The sequence below is a fragment of the Acinonyx jubatus genome, chromosome E3 (genome assembly GCF_027475565.1).
Source record: "Acinonyx jubatus isolate Ajub_Pintada_27869175 chromosome E3, VMU_Ajub_asm_v1.0, whole genome shotgun sequence".
NCBI classification, from domain to species: Eukaryota; Metazoa; Chordata; class Mammalia; order Carnivora; family Felidae; genus Acinonyx; species Acinonyx jubatus.
In genome coordinates this window covers 4605466-4620837 of record NC_069398.1, presented here as the reverse complement: position 1 = coordinate 4620837, position 15372 = coordinate 4605466, and the positions used below count along the sequence as shown (strand labels likewise).

General features: G+C 49.8%; 1 protein-coding gene across 5 annotated transcripts in view; it reads right to left on the bottom strand.

The window, feature by feature from the left end:
- CIITA (class II major histocompatibility complex transactivator) overlaps positions 1-7403 on the bottom strand; it is a 45789-nt gene extending 38386 nt beyond the window's left edge. For 2 of the 5 annotated variants that reach the window (XM_027043256.2, XM_027043257.2), the window contains exon 1: positions 6971-7400. In XM_027043256.2, the coding sequence (XP_026899057.1) occupies positions 6971-7253 (283 nt within the window). In that variant the 5' untranslated portion in view covers positions 7254-7400. Of the gene's footprint in view, positions 1-6970 lie in introns of all 5 variants that reach the window. The other 3 variants (XM_053213844.1, XM_027043265.2, XM_027043258.2) reach the window with 3 other exon arrangements.
- Positions 7404-15372: the final 7969 nt, after the last annotated feature.

Genomic DNA, 15372 nt, shown 5'->3' with positions numbered 1-15372 from the left:
AAATGTGCTCTGTTTACAAGCCAGACGGTTTGGGGTGACACATAGATGTGGTTATAAACAGCACTGACTCCCCCCCCCCACACCCCCTCTCTGCACACACCCCCTCCCACTGAGAAAGTTACTGTCCTTGCAAGCTTCTCCCCAAGCTCCTGATGGCATCCAGGAGAGGGTCTCCATCTGGGGCTATTAGGTCCTTAACACCTCTTCAAATGCATGAAATCCTTGTTTCACAGAGCGCAGCCCCCAGCCTCAAGCCTTCAGGAAGAGATAGCATCTGGCCAGACTTGTGTAAACACTGCTGTGCCTTCCTGTCCCGTAGTTACCTTCTAAGGGTGGCCTTTCTTTTCCTTTATGGTGGACATAAGTCTTCCTTGGAAAACGCGGTTGGATTAAAAAGAAAAGGCGTGTGCTTTGAAAAAACACCTGCCAAGCAAAGAGCAGCATGGAGGGTGTGCAGGAATCACCAGGGTGGGGCTGAAGCGAAGGAAGTTTGGGCAGCCATGAAAAACATCCCCTGTGTCTTTACTGAAAGAGCACTGCTTTGGGAGTCCCAGGAGCGGGCGTCAAGCCCCTGCTGTTATTAGCAGGGGTGTGACCTTGGACCCCTGATTTCCCTTGTATGGGCCTCTGTTGCCCCCATATGACATCAAGATAATAATTTCTTTGTTGGGTGATTATTTTCAAACAGTCACTGCTTTCAGAAGTCCCTGGGAGGAAGTAGGCAGACAAGCGGGAAATGCTAATAGTCAATTTGAAACAGGGTCTTGCCTTGTTAGGCTAATAAAACAGACGTGACAGATATTAGAAATCTCCAGCAGTCTCATCTTCCCATGACCTGATGCCAAGGAAGAGGTACCCCTGGGCATTCGGTTGTCTCGAGGCCACTTATGGGACTCCTGTCCTGCCCTCGGAAGCAGCCAGTTCTGACAGCCGTGGCCAAGGCAGTTCTGAATCGGTTTCGTGCCTGGGCCGAGCTCGCAAGGAGAGTTCCGTCAGGCTGGAGGTGCGCCTGCGTGGATGCCTTCATCTGTCACCTGGTCTGATCTCAATTCTGCTACCCGGTCTTTCCACGTCCTCCCTGCCGCCCTCCAGGCCCACTATCGAGACCCGAATCTGGCCATGCCTGTGTTGACACAGGTCTCTGAGCCAGGAGGTGGTATGTACCAGCCTGCACGATTGGCTGATGCCACAGGCTGTAGATGAGCACAAGGAGGGCCTCGGCCATCGACACCAGGGAGGAGCCATTATAGTGCCCGCCCAGCCAGGAGCTCTTGGGCCCTGGATGTGGGCAGGGGCAGTGGAAACAACGAGAAGAGCCGTGGGCAGGTTGCCATCGTACCACTGAGGGCACCACTGCTCTAGCAAGGTCCCAGCCAGGACTGAGCTCTTGCCTTCCTTTGAGCCATCCTTCAAGGCCTGAGTTTCTGCCCTCATCACCCATCCAGCTAACAAAGATCTTATACTTTATTCTTTTTTTAGCAACCTTGTGGCCACGTTTTTGGCAAAGCATCTTCCTATTTCATAACTATAGACTTGGTGGCCTCCAATAAGGTCAGAGTGTTTTATTTTCCAACTTCAGAGTCACACAACCCTGGGGCGCCTGGGTGGTTCAGTCCGTTGAGCATCCGACTTCGGCTCAGGTCACGATCTCACGGTTCATGGGTTCGAGCCCCACGTCAGGCTCTGTGCTGACAGCTCAGAGCCTGGAGCCTGCTTTGGAGTCTGTGTCTCCCTCTCTCTCTGCCCCTCCCCTGCTCTCTCTCTCTCTCTCTCTGTGTCAAAAATAAATAAACATTAAAAAAATTTTTTTTTTTAAAAAGTCACACCATCCCAAGATTGTTTGAATGAAGGAATGGAGTTTGATTTGAACGATCCAGGCAGGTTCAAGTTCCAAACGGTGACGGGCCCCCTCTCCTAGGTTGTAAGTGCCTTTTATGCTTTTTTGGTGACCACCATAATCTCTAGCAGGTGCAAAAACAGTGATTAAGGAAGAAGAAAGGAAGGATGGAAGGAAGGAAGCAGGGAAAAGAGGTCAATAGAAACGCAGGTGAATAAATATGACTAAACTGATAGGTATCCAAATTGGACGGGTAAGAAAGTGCATGAGAATGCAGGCCCGTTCGTGGGTAAATATACAAGTAGTTGATAGGCAGGCAGGTGAGTAAGTTAATACATGAAAATATAAAAGAACAGATAAATTGACAAGTGCATAGAAGTGGGTTCTAGATCTAAGTTGCTGGATTGGGAAGCCGATATTGGTAGGTGGTTCTGTGGACCAGGTAAGTTGGAGGACAGGCGGGTAGGTGGGTGGGCAGGTGGCCGGAGAGATGAATAGAGACTAGGTAAGGACACAGGTAAGCTGCTTAAGGTAACAGAGAACAGAACCTGTCCCCGGTTGAGTCAGGCGCTAGGCTTGGAGCCAAGCAGGGTATGGAACAGGCCAAAGGTCAGCCTGGGAAAACCCATGGGGAAGTGTCAGCTTCCCGGCTCCTGGGGATAAAGGTGAAGCGCGTCTACGTGGCTGTGGAGCCGCCCCCCCATGAAAGGAGAGCAGTGGTTCTTGCCAACACGTCTCCTCCCAGGGGGCACAGGAAGCCCCCCCAGATCAGAGCAGAAGCGGGTCTGGAAAGGAAAGGAAAGAGGAGGGCGGGAGGGCACTGTGCCCCTCCTCTCTGAGGTCTGGGTGCTGGTGGCCGTCGCATGCTGAGGGCCAAATGGGGAAGGAAGCTGGAGAGAAATCTGGCAGCCTGAGGCATGTCCCTCCCTTTCCAATAAATCACACAATATCCTAGAGGGAGACTTGGTTCCTCGGTTCCTAGAACAGAGTCCTGGTGCACAAAAATAGCGCCTTGTGAAAACAGAGAACTCCAAGCAAAAGAACGCCAAAGGAAATAATCAAAGATAGAACCGGGGGCTGGGACTTCCCTCCAGCCTCGAGACGCTTGCCCAAAGGCACTGCTGTGCCCACACTCCATTCACAAACCCCGGGGTGGCTGTCACCCTGATGCACCCCTCGGGGCCGTCGCTCCCCAAACACCACTGAGGCTGGTGAGTCGGAGTCTGCTCTCTTCTTGCGGGAAATGCATGTGCCCCAGGTTCGCCGAGGTCCCTGAACCCTTAGGGCACCACCCTGGGTACTGTTATCGCCTCCGTTTTACAAGTGCTGGAAACTGAGGCCCACCGGGGTTCCAGAAAGTGCTCACAGCCCTACCCCCTTGGAATTAGAGAGCCATGACCAGTCTGAGGGAGGAGACCATGCGATTAGCCATGTGCCAGCCCAACGGTGGGGGCACAGTGATGCATTTCTCAGATATACACAGCCCGCAAGCACTCAGCGTGGGATAGGTGTCCAGATGTTCTGTGCCCCCCCCCCCCCCCCAGTGAGACTAAACACAACTGTTTTCTCTGCACCTCAAACCCCTGGGTTATTCTTCCCTGTGCCAACCTCCCCCCTGCCTCCCCACTAGACTTAGCTATCTAATGCCAAGCACTGCCTTGGATAGTCTCCAGCTACCGTCTCATTTAACCCTCACTATAGTCCTGGGAGCTTTATATCCTCACTCCCATTTTCAAGATGAAGAAACCGAGGGTCAGAGTGATCCAGTCATGGTCACGTGCTTTGTAAGGGACAGAGCGTGGCCACAGACCCGGAGCTACCCAGTGTCCGGCCTGGTCTTTCTCCATCACTGCTGTCCTCACTCTCCCTTCTCTGTCTTTGGATTGCCTTCCACGTGTCGTCACCCACTGTCACCAGAGAATGCCCGAGCGTTTGCTTGGATTCCCCGGGGAAGCTGCTTTGTTCCGTCGGGACAAGGACCTTGGCACCCAGGCCTCCTCCCGAGCTTGCCTGGGGTTGGATGCACCTGTGCAGCTTCGTGTCACACAGAGTCAACCCCCCACGGTCGCGTCCCCAGAGGTAGGCTTTCTGCACGATTGCAATCGCTGAAGATGTCTTTTGAATCATGCGCCTGATTTCCGTCTGCAGTGGGCCAACCTGTCTGGGGTAGATTTACGGTACCCCTTGGGTTGTTTTGAAGAGGCAACCAAGCAGAAAATACAGGGGTAGGTCTGGACTTGTGAGATCCAACAGTCTCTTCCCCGGGCCTTGACCTGAGCAAATCTCTTAACCTCTCTGTGCCTCAGTTAACCCATCTGTGAAGTGAGAATAACGATACTATGTGAACCATCCGCCCTTCGGCCGCCCATCTACCTGCTCCCTCTTCCACCCACCCCTCCAACCATCCCTCCATGCATCCATTCACCCACCCACAGTCAACAAATATACATTGCACACCTGCCCAGTGCCAGACATTTGGGACGCGATGGGATCAAACTACAGATCCCTGCCCACGTGGAGCTAATCTTCCAGCGGGAAGGTCAGACAAGAAACAACAAACGTAATACAAAAGTAAAATATAAGGAGGGCGAAAATGCCAGTCTACGGAGGGGGCTGAGAGTGTGGATGGGGACCTGAGATTCTAAATGGGATGCTCAGTGTAGGCCTCATTGAGAAGGTGAAATCTGGGTAAAGAGCAGAGGAGGCGGGCCAAGAGGCTTTCTGGAGAAGAGGGTTCCAGGTAGTGGGACCAGCACGTGCCAAGGTCCTGTGGTCGAGAGCATGCCAGTCTCGTCCCAGGGACACTGAGGGTGCCAGCATGGCTGGAGGACAGAGCACAGGTACGGGATGAGAGCAGAGCAGCGACGAGAACCAGACGGTGACGGGCTTTGGGGCCACGGTCCCGATTTAGATTTTCCTCTGAATGACGGGGAGCCAGTGCAGGCTTTAGAGCAGTGGAGGGTGAAGATCGTTAAGGGTTGTGGAGAGAGTGACAAAACCTTCACACGATGGTTTCCTTTTCTGAACCCCCCACTGAAACCAAAGTCAGGGCCTTTCTTTACAAAGCACACGGTTTTCTTTCCTCTTCTCCTTCTTCCCCCTGGAAGGCTGGCTCCCTCCCGGCTTGCACCACACCCGCGCATCTGCCCCGCAGTCCTGCGTGCCCCTGGGAGCCCTGGAGGGGAGCTGTCCTGGAGGACACAAGGAAAGAGCAGCGGAAGGAGGCCCCTCCTCTGTCTCCCAGCCCCCTAAAGAACACGTCACCCCAAGCCTAGTTCCCTTTCTAGAGTCACATGGGATCAGAAATAAAAATATTACATCCCCGGGGAGGAAACAGAGTTAAATAACAGGAACCAGCAGACAGAGGAGGGAGGGGCAGTCCCCACCTAAAGCAGCACGCAGTTTACAGGTAGAGGGGATGGCCTTGACCCCCCCCGCCCCGCCCGCCCCCGCCCCCCGGGGTGGCTACTGCACCCCCATCCAGACCACGCAGGCAGCTTGCAAATCCCCGTGAAGAAATCAGGGAGATCGTTGGGGGGGTAAGGGAGGGGAGACAGGGAGAATAAGAGACGTATTCAAAAAACCAACAGAAACCACCTGGCGAGAACGTAACCACCAGGAAAACCAACCCCATGTAAACTTGGGTCTCGGCCAAAGGGCTGCAGAAAGAAACACACCGCCCTGGTGGCTGGACCATCACTGAAACTGAAATTTAAAATTTAAAAATTGCCCCTGAAAGCCGGAAGGGGGACAGAGCTGGTCTGCTTTCCGTCCAGCCTCCCGCGCTTGCCACCTGAGGACCCGGGTTGGTGTCCCCCCCTGGGGGTGGGGGTCTGTTCTCTGCGGCAGACGATCGCTACCAGTGGTGTGCCTGGCACGCTGGTAAGTGCTCGATCGCCGTGGATCGTTGTTATCCTCTCCCATTTTCAAGTTCCCCCGAAGCCACAGAGGGACCAAGCGTGACCGGAATTTGTCACCCCGAGTCAGAAAATCGGAAAAGCACGTATTTGGGTAAAGCAGGAGAGAATACACACGCGCCTGGAGGAGGAACTTTGTTTGCTGCAAAGCCAGAAGCTCTTGCAAACAGGAGAGGAAGGCATAAAATGTTCCAGGTGCCAGAGGTGGGGGTGGAAACGGCGACGTGGTGGAGGCTTGTCTTTCTGATTTGAGATGGAGTCAAGTGTCGTCAATACTCTGAAAGTAAGACACTCTTCCTCTCTTCTGTCTGATCTGGTTCCTTTTTTTTTTTTTTTAATTTTTTTAAATCTTGATTGATTTTTGAGAGAGAGAGTGAGCTAGTGAGTGGGGGAGGGGCAGAGAGAGGGAGACACAGAATCCGAAGCAGGCTCCAGGCTCCGAGCTGTCAGCACAGAGCCCGACGTGGGGCTCGAACTCACGAGCCGTGAGATCGTGACCTGAGCCGAAGTCGGACGCTCAACCAACTGAGCCACCCAAGCGCCCTGATCTGGTTCCTCTTGGGTCTCTGTCTCCCTCTTTCTCTCTCTCTCTTCCCCCCACCTTGTCCCTCTTTGTCCCCCTCCTTCCTTCTGTCCCTTCCTTCCTCCTCTCTGTCTCTCTGTCTTTCTATTCTGTCTCTCCCTTCCTTTCTCTTTCCCTCTGTCTTTTGATTTGTGTCTCTTGCTGACAGAGATGCACACACACACGCGCACACACACGGCATCCTCTGCTCTCCAGCGTTGTGGCCCCTCCTCTCTCTGGCGCCTCATTTCTCCATGTTGGAACCGCACTGAGCGCCCGTATCTGCCTTCCCCACTGGACCGTGAGCCCCTTGCAGGCGGGAGCCGATCCGTGCCCCCAGCCCCAGTGCCCAGCGCAGTGCCTGACCCCTCAGGGCCGCTCGGAGAGAAAATCGAGCAGGCATTTGATTGCACGCCTCCAGGATGGGCTTCTCTTAAGCAGGGAGGCAAGCACACCAGATGCGCCCCCCACACCAGCATCCCAGACGGAGCTCCCCGGGCACTGGCCGCCTCCCGCCAGCTCACCCAGAGGCCCCAGCTCCTGTGCGGGTCAGCCTTCCCATCCGGACACAGGGATGCTCACACTGACTTCCTCCCAGAGAGGAGGGAAGATCCTTGCTCCACCTAGAGCTGAGCGGAGACGATGCCGACTTACCGGCACGGTCCTTGTCGTCGGGGTCCCTCTCGGCCAGCGGGGCCTGCCACGTACCCCATGCCCACCTCAAGAGGGCCAAGCCTGGGTCTCCTTTCTCCAGCAGGGTCAAGGAGATCTTCCTGGCCAGGGCCTCGCCATCAGACTCGCGGAGCAGAGCGCAGTGGTACTCCCTGGAGAGGAGCTCCCTCTCCAACATGCTGTCCAGGAGGGCCCGGGCCTGGCTCGGCAGATGGCCGGCCAGCAGCATCCGGACCCGAGGCAGGATGGTCTGGAAGTGGTTCATGGCAGTGCTCGGAGGCAGGCCAGCTGCCTGGGCCAAAGCCTGGGATCTCTGCTCACCCGGCCCGTGGCATCCAAAACATGAAGTGAAAACCAGGAGGAGGGAACCTCAGCAGTCAGTTGCCGTCTATCCCCACTTAGGAAGGTTTCCTCATTTGCGTTGTAGGCTGGGGTGCCTGGTGTCTGGCTGGAAATGGTTCCGACCCCACAGCTATTGCTGGTACCGCCCACGTGCCTGCGGCGGAGAAGCCCGCAGCCTCGGGTTCCGCCGGATCCAGCCTGGGATTTACGAAACGGAAGGGGTCTTGTACAGGGCTAGTCCTTCTGAGATGCTTTATCCTAACAAGAAGGCTGCTGGGGCAGACGGCTCAAGACAATTGGCTTTGGAGCTGACCTGCTGGGGCTCACACCCCACACCTGTTTGCTGATCGTGTGAACTCGACCGTGGCGTTGCTGTTCCGGCCTCCATTCCTCCGCCGGAGAAGGTTGGATGTCAGAAATGGTACATAACCTCACTGAGTTAGGTGGGGTGTCAGTAACCGTGCTGACCTGGAGTTGCTGAGAGAATTGAATGAGATAATGTCTGGAGAGCACCTAACACACTATCTACACCGTAATCATAGTTCAATAAATATGAGCCATTATTATTATTATTATTATTATTATTGTTACCTTTGTTATTATCGATGAATAGCGCATCCGACTCTGTCGTATGTAATCCAATCCAAGTTGCCTTGAGGATTAAAAGAAGTAATGCACTGAAAGGGCTTAGCCTTGGACCTCATAGGCATTTAGTGAACATTGGCTATATAAGAATATCATCCCTGGGGCACCTGGGTGGCTCAGTCCTTTAAGCGACCGGTTAAGCTTCCAACTCTTGGTTTTGGCTCAGGTCATGATCTCATGGTTTGTGAGTTCGAGCCCCACATCGGGGCCTGAGCTGAAAGCACGGAGCCTCCTTGGGATTCTGTGTCTTCCTGTCTCTCTGCCCCTCCCCTGCTTGTACTTTCTCTCTCTCTCTCTCTCTCTCTCTCAAAATAAATAAACAAACTTAAAAAAAAAAAAGAATATCATCCCTGATTTACTAATGCACAAAACAGAGGTGTTGTGTAGGGGACAGTCTGTTTTAGGATTCTATTCAAAAAATTCCCACCCAATTTTCTTTTCTTTTCTTTTTTTTATTTAAAAAAATTTTTTTAATGTTTATTTGTTTTTGAGAGAGACAGAGACAGAGCATGAGTGGGGGAGGGGCAGAGAGAGAGGGAGACAGAGAATCTGAAGCAGGCTCCAGGCTCTGAGCTATCAGCACAGAGCCTGACAGGGGGCTTGAACCCACGAGCTGTGAGATCATGACTTGAGCTGAAGTCGGACGCTTAACCGACTGAGCCATCCAGGCATCCAGCCCAATTTTCTTTTTACAAAACTCATAGCTCGTTGCTCTCCCTGACCATTTTGAAACACACCTGTGACCTCATTTCCCATCCTGGCCTCAGCTTTACCATCTCTCAAATGGGACCATTTTTGTTGTTCATTTAAGTGGGACAAGTAAGGATTTCGACCTCCGGCTTGCCTGCCTTGCTCCTCTCTGACACACCCTACCACGGAGGAGAACTAACAATTCTAAAGACAACAAAACCAAGAAAAAACAGCTACCTCAAGGCATGGGAGTGTGACCAGAGCAGCCAGATGTTGGAAGGGATTCAACACACAGAAGACCAGAGTGTTACTGGCAAATTCTCAGCTCGTGGGTTTAGCCTGAAGGCAGGTCTCCATCAATACTGTGAGGGGCAACTAAAACTGTTTTAAAAACATGCAAAGTATTAACACCTTACATAACCAGAGGACAGAATTTAGGGTAATAGTAGCTGCTGGAAAGTGGGAGTCGAAATTTCAGACAAGAGAGAGACAGAGGGGAGATGCCCCAAATTCTGTGGCTGAATGACCCAAACGTCTAGCTGACTTCGGAGCCATGTACACATTCACCATCAGACTCCAAACAGCTCAGCTAAGTCTGCAGGAACTGAAGCGAGAGTTGAGTTGTAACCTACTACAAGGGTGGGGAGGGGGTAGGAGACTTTGCATTTGATTCCAGCCTGTTAAAACAACAACAACAGCAACAACAAATTAACCCTGTTCGGATTATAACAATCCAGAGTGTTTACAACATATGGTGTGCAAGATATATCCAAAGTTACTTGACTATGAAGAAACAGGAAAAAGGCTTCCATTCTCAAGAGAAACAGACAATCACTGGACACTGACCTCGAGGTGACCCAGATGTTGAAACTGGCAGACAAAGGTTTTGAAAGCAGCGACTGTGACCGTGAATGTAAAACACATAGGGGCGCCTGGGTGGCTCAGTCGGTTGAGCATCCGACATCAGCTCAGGTCATGATCTTGCAGTCTGCGAGTTCGAGCCCCGCGTTGGACTCTGTGCTGACAGCTCGGAGCCCAGAGCCTGCTTCAGATTTTGTGTCCCTCTCTCTCTGCTCCTCCCCAGCTTGCACTCTGTCTCTCTCTCAAAAATAAACACTAGAAAACATTAAAAAAAAAAGACATAAAGAAGGGCACCTGGCTGGCTCTGTTGGTGGAGCATGTGACTCTTGATCCTGGGGTCATGAGTTCAAGCCCCATGTAGGGGGTAGAGATTACTTAAAAAAATAAAATTAAAAAAAAAAACCATTTCAAGAAAAGAAAGAAAGAAAGACAGAAAGAAAGAAAGATAAGAGAAAGTAAAATATAGAACATTTTAAGTCGCTGGATGGGATTAACAGCAAAACGGGGAATGACAGAAGAAACAAACTTTGAGATGGAGCGAGAGAAAGTATTTGATCTGAAAAACAGAAAAGATTGGGAAAAAGTGAGCTTCGAGAATCTGTAGGATTATATCAATAGCCCCAACTTCTGCATATTTGGAACCACAGAAGGAGAAGAGAGCGAATGAGGCAGGAAAAAGATTTGGAGACGCAAAGCCCCAAACTTCTCAAATTTGGCCAAAAGAAAACAAATGTGTGAAGCTCAGGAAACTTCAGGAGGGGTAAATACGAAGAAACCACACCTAGGTACAACACAGTCAAACTGCTGAAAACCAGAGATAAGGAAAAACCCATGAAGAACGGTTACATCAAAGAGAGAATCTGAAGACTACTGACTTTTCATTAGAAACCATGGAAGCCGGAAGACAGTGGAACGATATCTTCGAACAGCTGAACTTAACACACATTTCTAAACCCAGTGAAAATACCCTTCAAGAATGCAGGAAAAACAGACACTTTCAGGTAAGGGAAAAACTAAAAGAATGTGTTGCAGCAGGACCTGTATTTCAACAAATGAGAAAATATGTTCTTTCTGCGGGAGGAAAATGATATCACTTAGAAACTCAGATCTACAGGGAGGATTAAAGAACATTCAAAGTCAAATATAAAAGATTGGGGTTTTTTTCCCTCTTAACATGACCACTTAAAGCAAAAATTGGAACATAGTCTCTGGCAATAGGCATAACACATATGATGACTATTGCATAAAGGATGTTATAACCTAGAGGGTGGTTATTGACCTAAGTTGTTGCAAGATTTCTAGGCTGCCTATCAAAATGTTAGAATATTACCTCTATGCAGGTTGGGGGAAATAGGAGACGTAGATTATAATGCCTTGGGCACCCACCAAAACATAATGCGAAAAGGTAGAGCTAAAGAGCAACCAGAAATTAACCCAGAATTCTCAATGAGGTGGGCTCTCAACTCTTGGTTTGAATAACCAGTCTACCAGGATCCTGATGTTATAGACTTTGTCCAGAAAGGCAGAAGGTAGATTCCAAAGCTCTTCTCACCTGACGGAGTGTTTGTACTTTTCAGGAAGCAGAGATGTCCATGTAAATATTATTCCCAGGGCAACACGTTATCTATTGGGATCATAAAAATTGCATACTTTTGGCAAATCAATAATGCTTGCAGGCTGCGTATTTTAAAAGACTCCTTTGTACAAACGGCATTTTTGAGAATAGTTTTACAATCACAAGACAAAGCATTACTTTTTCACACTTCTCTTGTGACAGGACACTGAGATGGTTACTTAGGCAAACGTTCTCAGCTTTATCAGAACGAACTTTGGGATGTGGTGTCTGACTGCTACAGCCAGAGACAAAGTGGAAACTCTCTCTCTCTTTTTTTTTCTGAGATTTCTCTTCCCAGCAGTTAGGAGACTCTATAGTTTCTGGGACAAGGTGGTAACGCCCACCAATTAGCCCTGAGAGAAAAGGAGGAGCTTCAAACTTAGAGGAGTTAGGAAAAGAAGGAGCCCAAAGGGAGTTTTAACAGATGGAAAAGATGATCTATCATCTTCAGCCATGGCTGTGGAAGAGAAGACAAGGAGTCAGTTACTGGGAGGGATAACGAAACCATGTTCTTTTTTTTTTTTTAATGTTATTTATTTTTGAGAGAGAGACACAGAGCATGAGTAGGGGAGGGGCAGAGAGAGAAAGGGAGACACAGAATGTGAAACAGCCTCCAGGCTCTGAGCCATCAGCACAGAGCCCGACGTGGGGCTTGAACTCAGGAATCTCGAGATCATGACCTGAGCTGAAGTCGGATGCTCAACCGACTGAGCCACCCAGACACCCCAGAAACTGTGTTCTTTAATACTTCATCTCTTAGGCACTTGAGAGAGAGGTCCAAGCCATGAGGACCCATCCTTGCGCATGGGAGGTGGGATGGCGGATAATGGAACAGCAAACACTGGGGACACAAGACCAGGGGTAAGGGTGGGTTCTCCTAGCCACTTGTGAGACTGCCTTCCTCCTTCCTATCAATGCAGCCACCACCCAGTCGTGTGCTTCATCAGGAAAACCTGAATGCCAGCCTCCACTCAGCCAATGATTCACTGTGTCACCACAGGCAAGACATTTCCTCTCTCTGGACCACAACGTCGTCACCTGTGAAATAAGTGGGTCAGATTACATGATCGCTAGGATGTCTTTCAGTTTTGAAATACTGAAAGCATCATCTAACTCCAAAGCCCGCCAGCCCCAGAGCGTCACAATGTTATGTCTCCAGTTATTCAGGTCCCCCTGCATGGCTTTTCTTCCCTCTCATAATCACACAGTGTGTACTATTATGTATCTGATGTTCTGCTTGACTCTGGCTTGTTTATTTATCGCAGAGGGCAATGTCATGGCACTGTCACAGGTGGAAAGTCACGTCACATGCCCAAGAGGAGTGAGCAACTGTGACAAACACGTGGAGAGTAAAACGATACAAAAGTTGAGGTTCTCCTGCTGATCGATGCTTCTGCTGCTGACATCCAACCTTTGTGACCGAGTGCAGTGAGCAGGTGTTAGAGAGACATGAGAGGTAGACTAGTCTCCATTGGAGCTGCCTGCATATGCGCACTGGGGAAATCTGTAAAAGCCGTCAGTTAGGATGTAGAAAAGTGGAAACTGGGGGCGCCTGGGTGGCGCAGTTGGTTAAGCGTCCGACTTCAGCCAGGTCACGATCTCGCGGTCCGTGAGTTCGAGCGCCGCGTCAGGCTCTGGGCTGACGGCTCAGAGCCTGGAGCCCGTTTCCGATTCTGTGTCTCCCTCTCTCTCTGCCCCTCCCCCGTTCATGCTCTGTCTCTCTCTGTCCCCCCCCCCCAAAAAAAAAGTTGCAAAGTGGAAACTGTCCTGCTCTCCTGGAGGGCATGTGCAATGGTGCGATCACCTAAGGTAACGGTTATGCAATATCTATTAAAATGGGACAAGTGCCCACTCCTCAGCGTGCACGGCGGAAAAATCCTTACACGTGTGCGTGTAACACACGAGGCAGCAGGATTTGTGATGGCAAAAATAAATAGGTAAACAAAAATGAGCACAAAAAGAGATATAAATGTCTTCTATAAACATTCTGGAGTAAGTGTGGCTTTAATAAGTTAAATGCAATGGACCCAATGGAAGTGAGGAAGTTAATGGTTTACTTTAAAATAAAGTTAGTCCAATCAATTACGCATTGGGATCTAGGGTAAGTTTTAAAGGTTTAATGGTTAAGTTTTTACAATTTTCTCTCCTTCTGTTTCATATCAATGTGCTGTGACACATGAAAACCAATAGCTGGGGCACCTGGGTGGTACAATCAGTTGAGCATCCAATTCTTGACTTTGGATCAGGTCATGATCTCAGGGTCGTGGGATCGAGCCCCGTGTCAGGCTCCCTGCTGAGTGTGGAGCCTGCTTGAGAGATTCTCTCTCTCTCTAAAAAAAAACCCCAATAGGTGTGACATCCGTGAGAATGTCATATTTCTAAGAGACCCTTAAAATAGGTTACTAAGGGCTAAGAATTCAGATACAGGCAATCCAGAACCTTCTCATGAGCTCAACAGCTAGTACAATCCCCTCACCTTTTGTGGCATTGGTCACTTGTGATCGCTTGTCTGTAATTTCTCCCAGAATCATTATAAGTCAAGGGTCGATCGCTTGTCTGTAATTTCTCCCAGAATCATTATTAAGTCATGGGTCGATCGCTTGTCTGTAATTTCTCTCAGAATCATTATAAGTCATGGGTCGTTAGAGCCATCTGACTACACTTCCAAGGAAAACTGGTCATTTTAGAGGAAAGTGCTTGTATTGAAAGATAGTGTCTTTAAATGGCTTCTGTTTGACCATCCCGCAACGGTGAAATGACCAAACTGAACTTTGGTGGGGGACAGCTATTTGGAGCCTAGCAAGGTGTTGGGAGAGTTTGAATTCCACTCCCGATTCTGTCTCTAGTCTGTGTTTCTTCAAATTATTTAACTTTCATTACAAATTTGGATGGTTTTTAAGCTCACTGCGAATTTCTGTATATTGTGTGTGAGGTTTAAGAACGCCCATCTTGGGGCGCCTGAGTGGCTCAGTCGGTTGAGTGTCATGAGGTCATGATCTCACGGTTCGTGGGTTCGAGCCCCGCATCGGGTTTTGCGCTGACAGTGCAGAGCCTGCTTGGGATTCTCTCTCCCTCTCTCTCTGCCCACTTGTGCTCTCTCTCTCTCTCTCAGAGTCAATAAATAAACTTAAAAAATAAAAAAAAGAACACCCATCTCAGAGAGGAAGGCATTATAATGTTTATGAACGGTGACAAATAACACTGTTCATATCTATAATTTCATTCTTCAATGTTCGCCACTCCATTAGCTCCCTCCTCCTGTGTGATATCACCACACATAGAGTCAGCTAAGCTCTTGTGATGTTTTGTGTGGCTTTAGGCTTTGACAACATGAGAAGAACGTGTAAAGCAAGGTTTTGTGATTATGGCATCGATGTGACTGGCTTTTATTACTGAATGTTGAACTCGAACAGGCATAAACAAAAACCAGTAAAAGAATACCGTCATTTCATTGATGATAAAAAAAAAATCTCCCCAAGAGGGGCGCCTGGGTGGCTCAGTCAGTTAAGCGTCCGACTTCGGCTCAGGTCACGATCTCATGGTCCATGAGTTCGAGCCCCGCGTCGGGCTCTGTGCTGACAGCTCAGAGCCCGGAGCCTGCTTTGGATTCTGTGTCTCCCTCCCTCTCTCTGCTCCTCCCTGTTCATGCTCTGTCTCTCTCTGTCTCAAAAATAAATAAACATTTGGAAAAAAAATATGTTTAAAAAAAAAATCTCCCCAAGAACCTAGAAACAACTCCGCTATCCTTTAAGAGCAGAATAGGTACACAAGGTGTGTATGTTGCCATGATAGAATCCTACCTAACAGTTGAAATACATCAAGTAGGGCTACCTATTGTATAACATGCAAAGCTCAAAAACTTAATGAGTAGAAAACCAACCTGCGTTCCAAAGTCTTATCTAGGGATGACGTACACACGGCGGGGGGGGGGGGGGGGAGATGGGCACGAAAATTGTCTTTTTAAAAATGTTTATTTATCTTGAGAGGGAGGAAGAGCAGAAGCAGGGGAAGGGCAGAGAGAGAGGGAGAGAGGGAGAATCTCAAGCAGGCTCCTCACTGTCAGCGCAGAGCCCGACGCGGGGCTCGATCCCTCCAACCGTGAGATCGTGACCTGAGCCGAAGTCAAGAGTCGGACGCTTAACCGACTGAGCCACCCAGGCGCCCCTGTGCATGGAAATGATTGCTTGTCATTTCAGGGCACTGGCTCTCTCTAGAGCAAAGAGGAACCAGC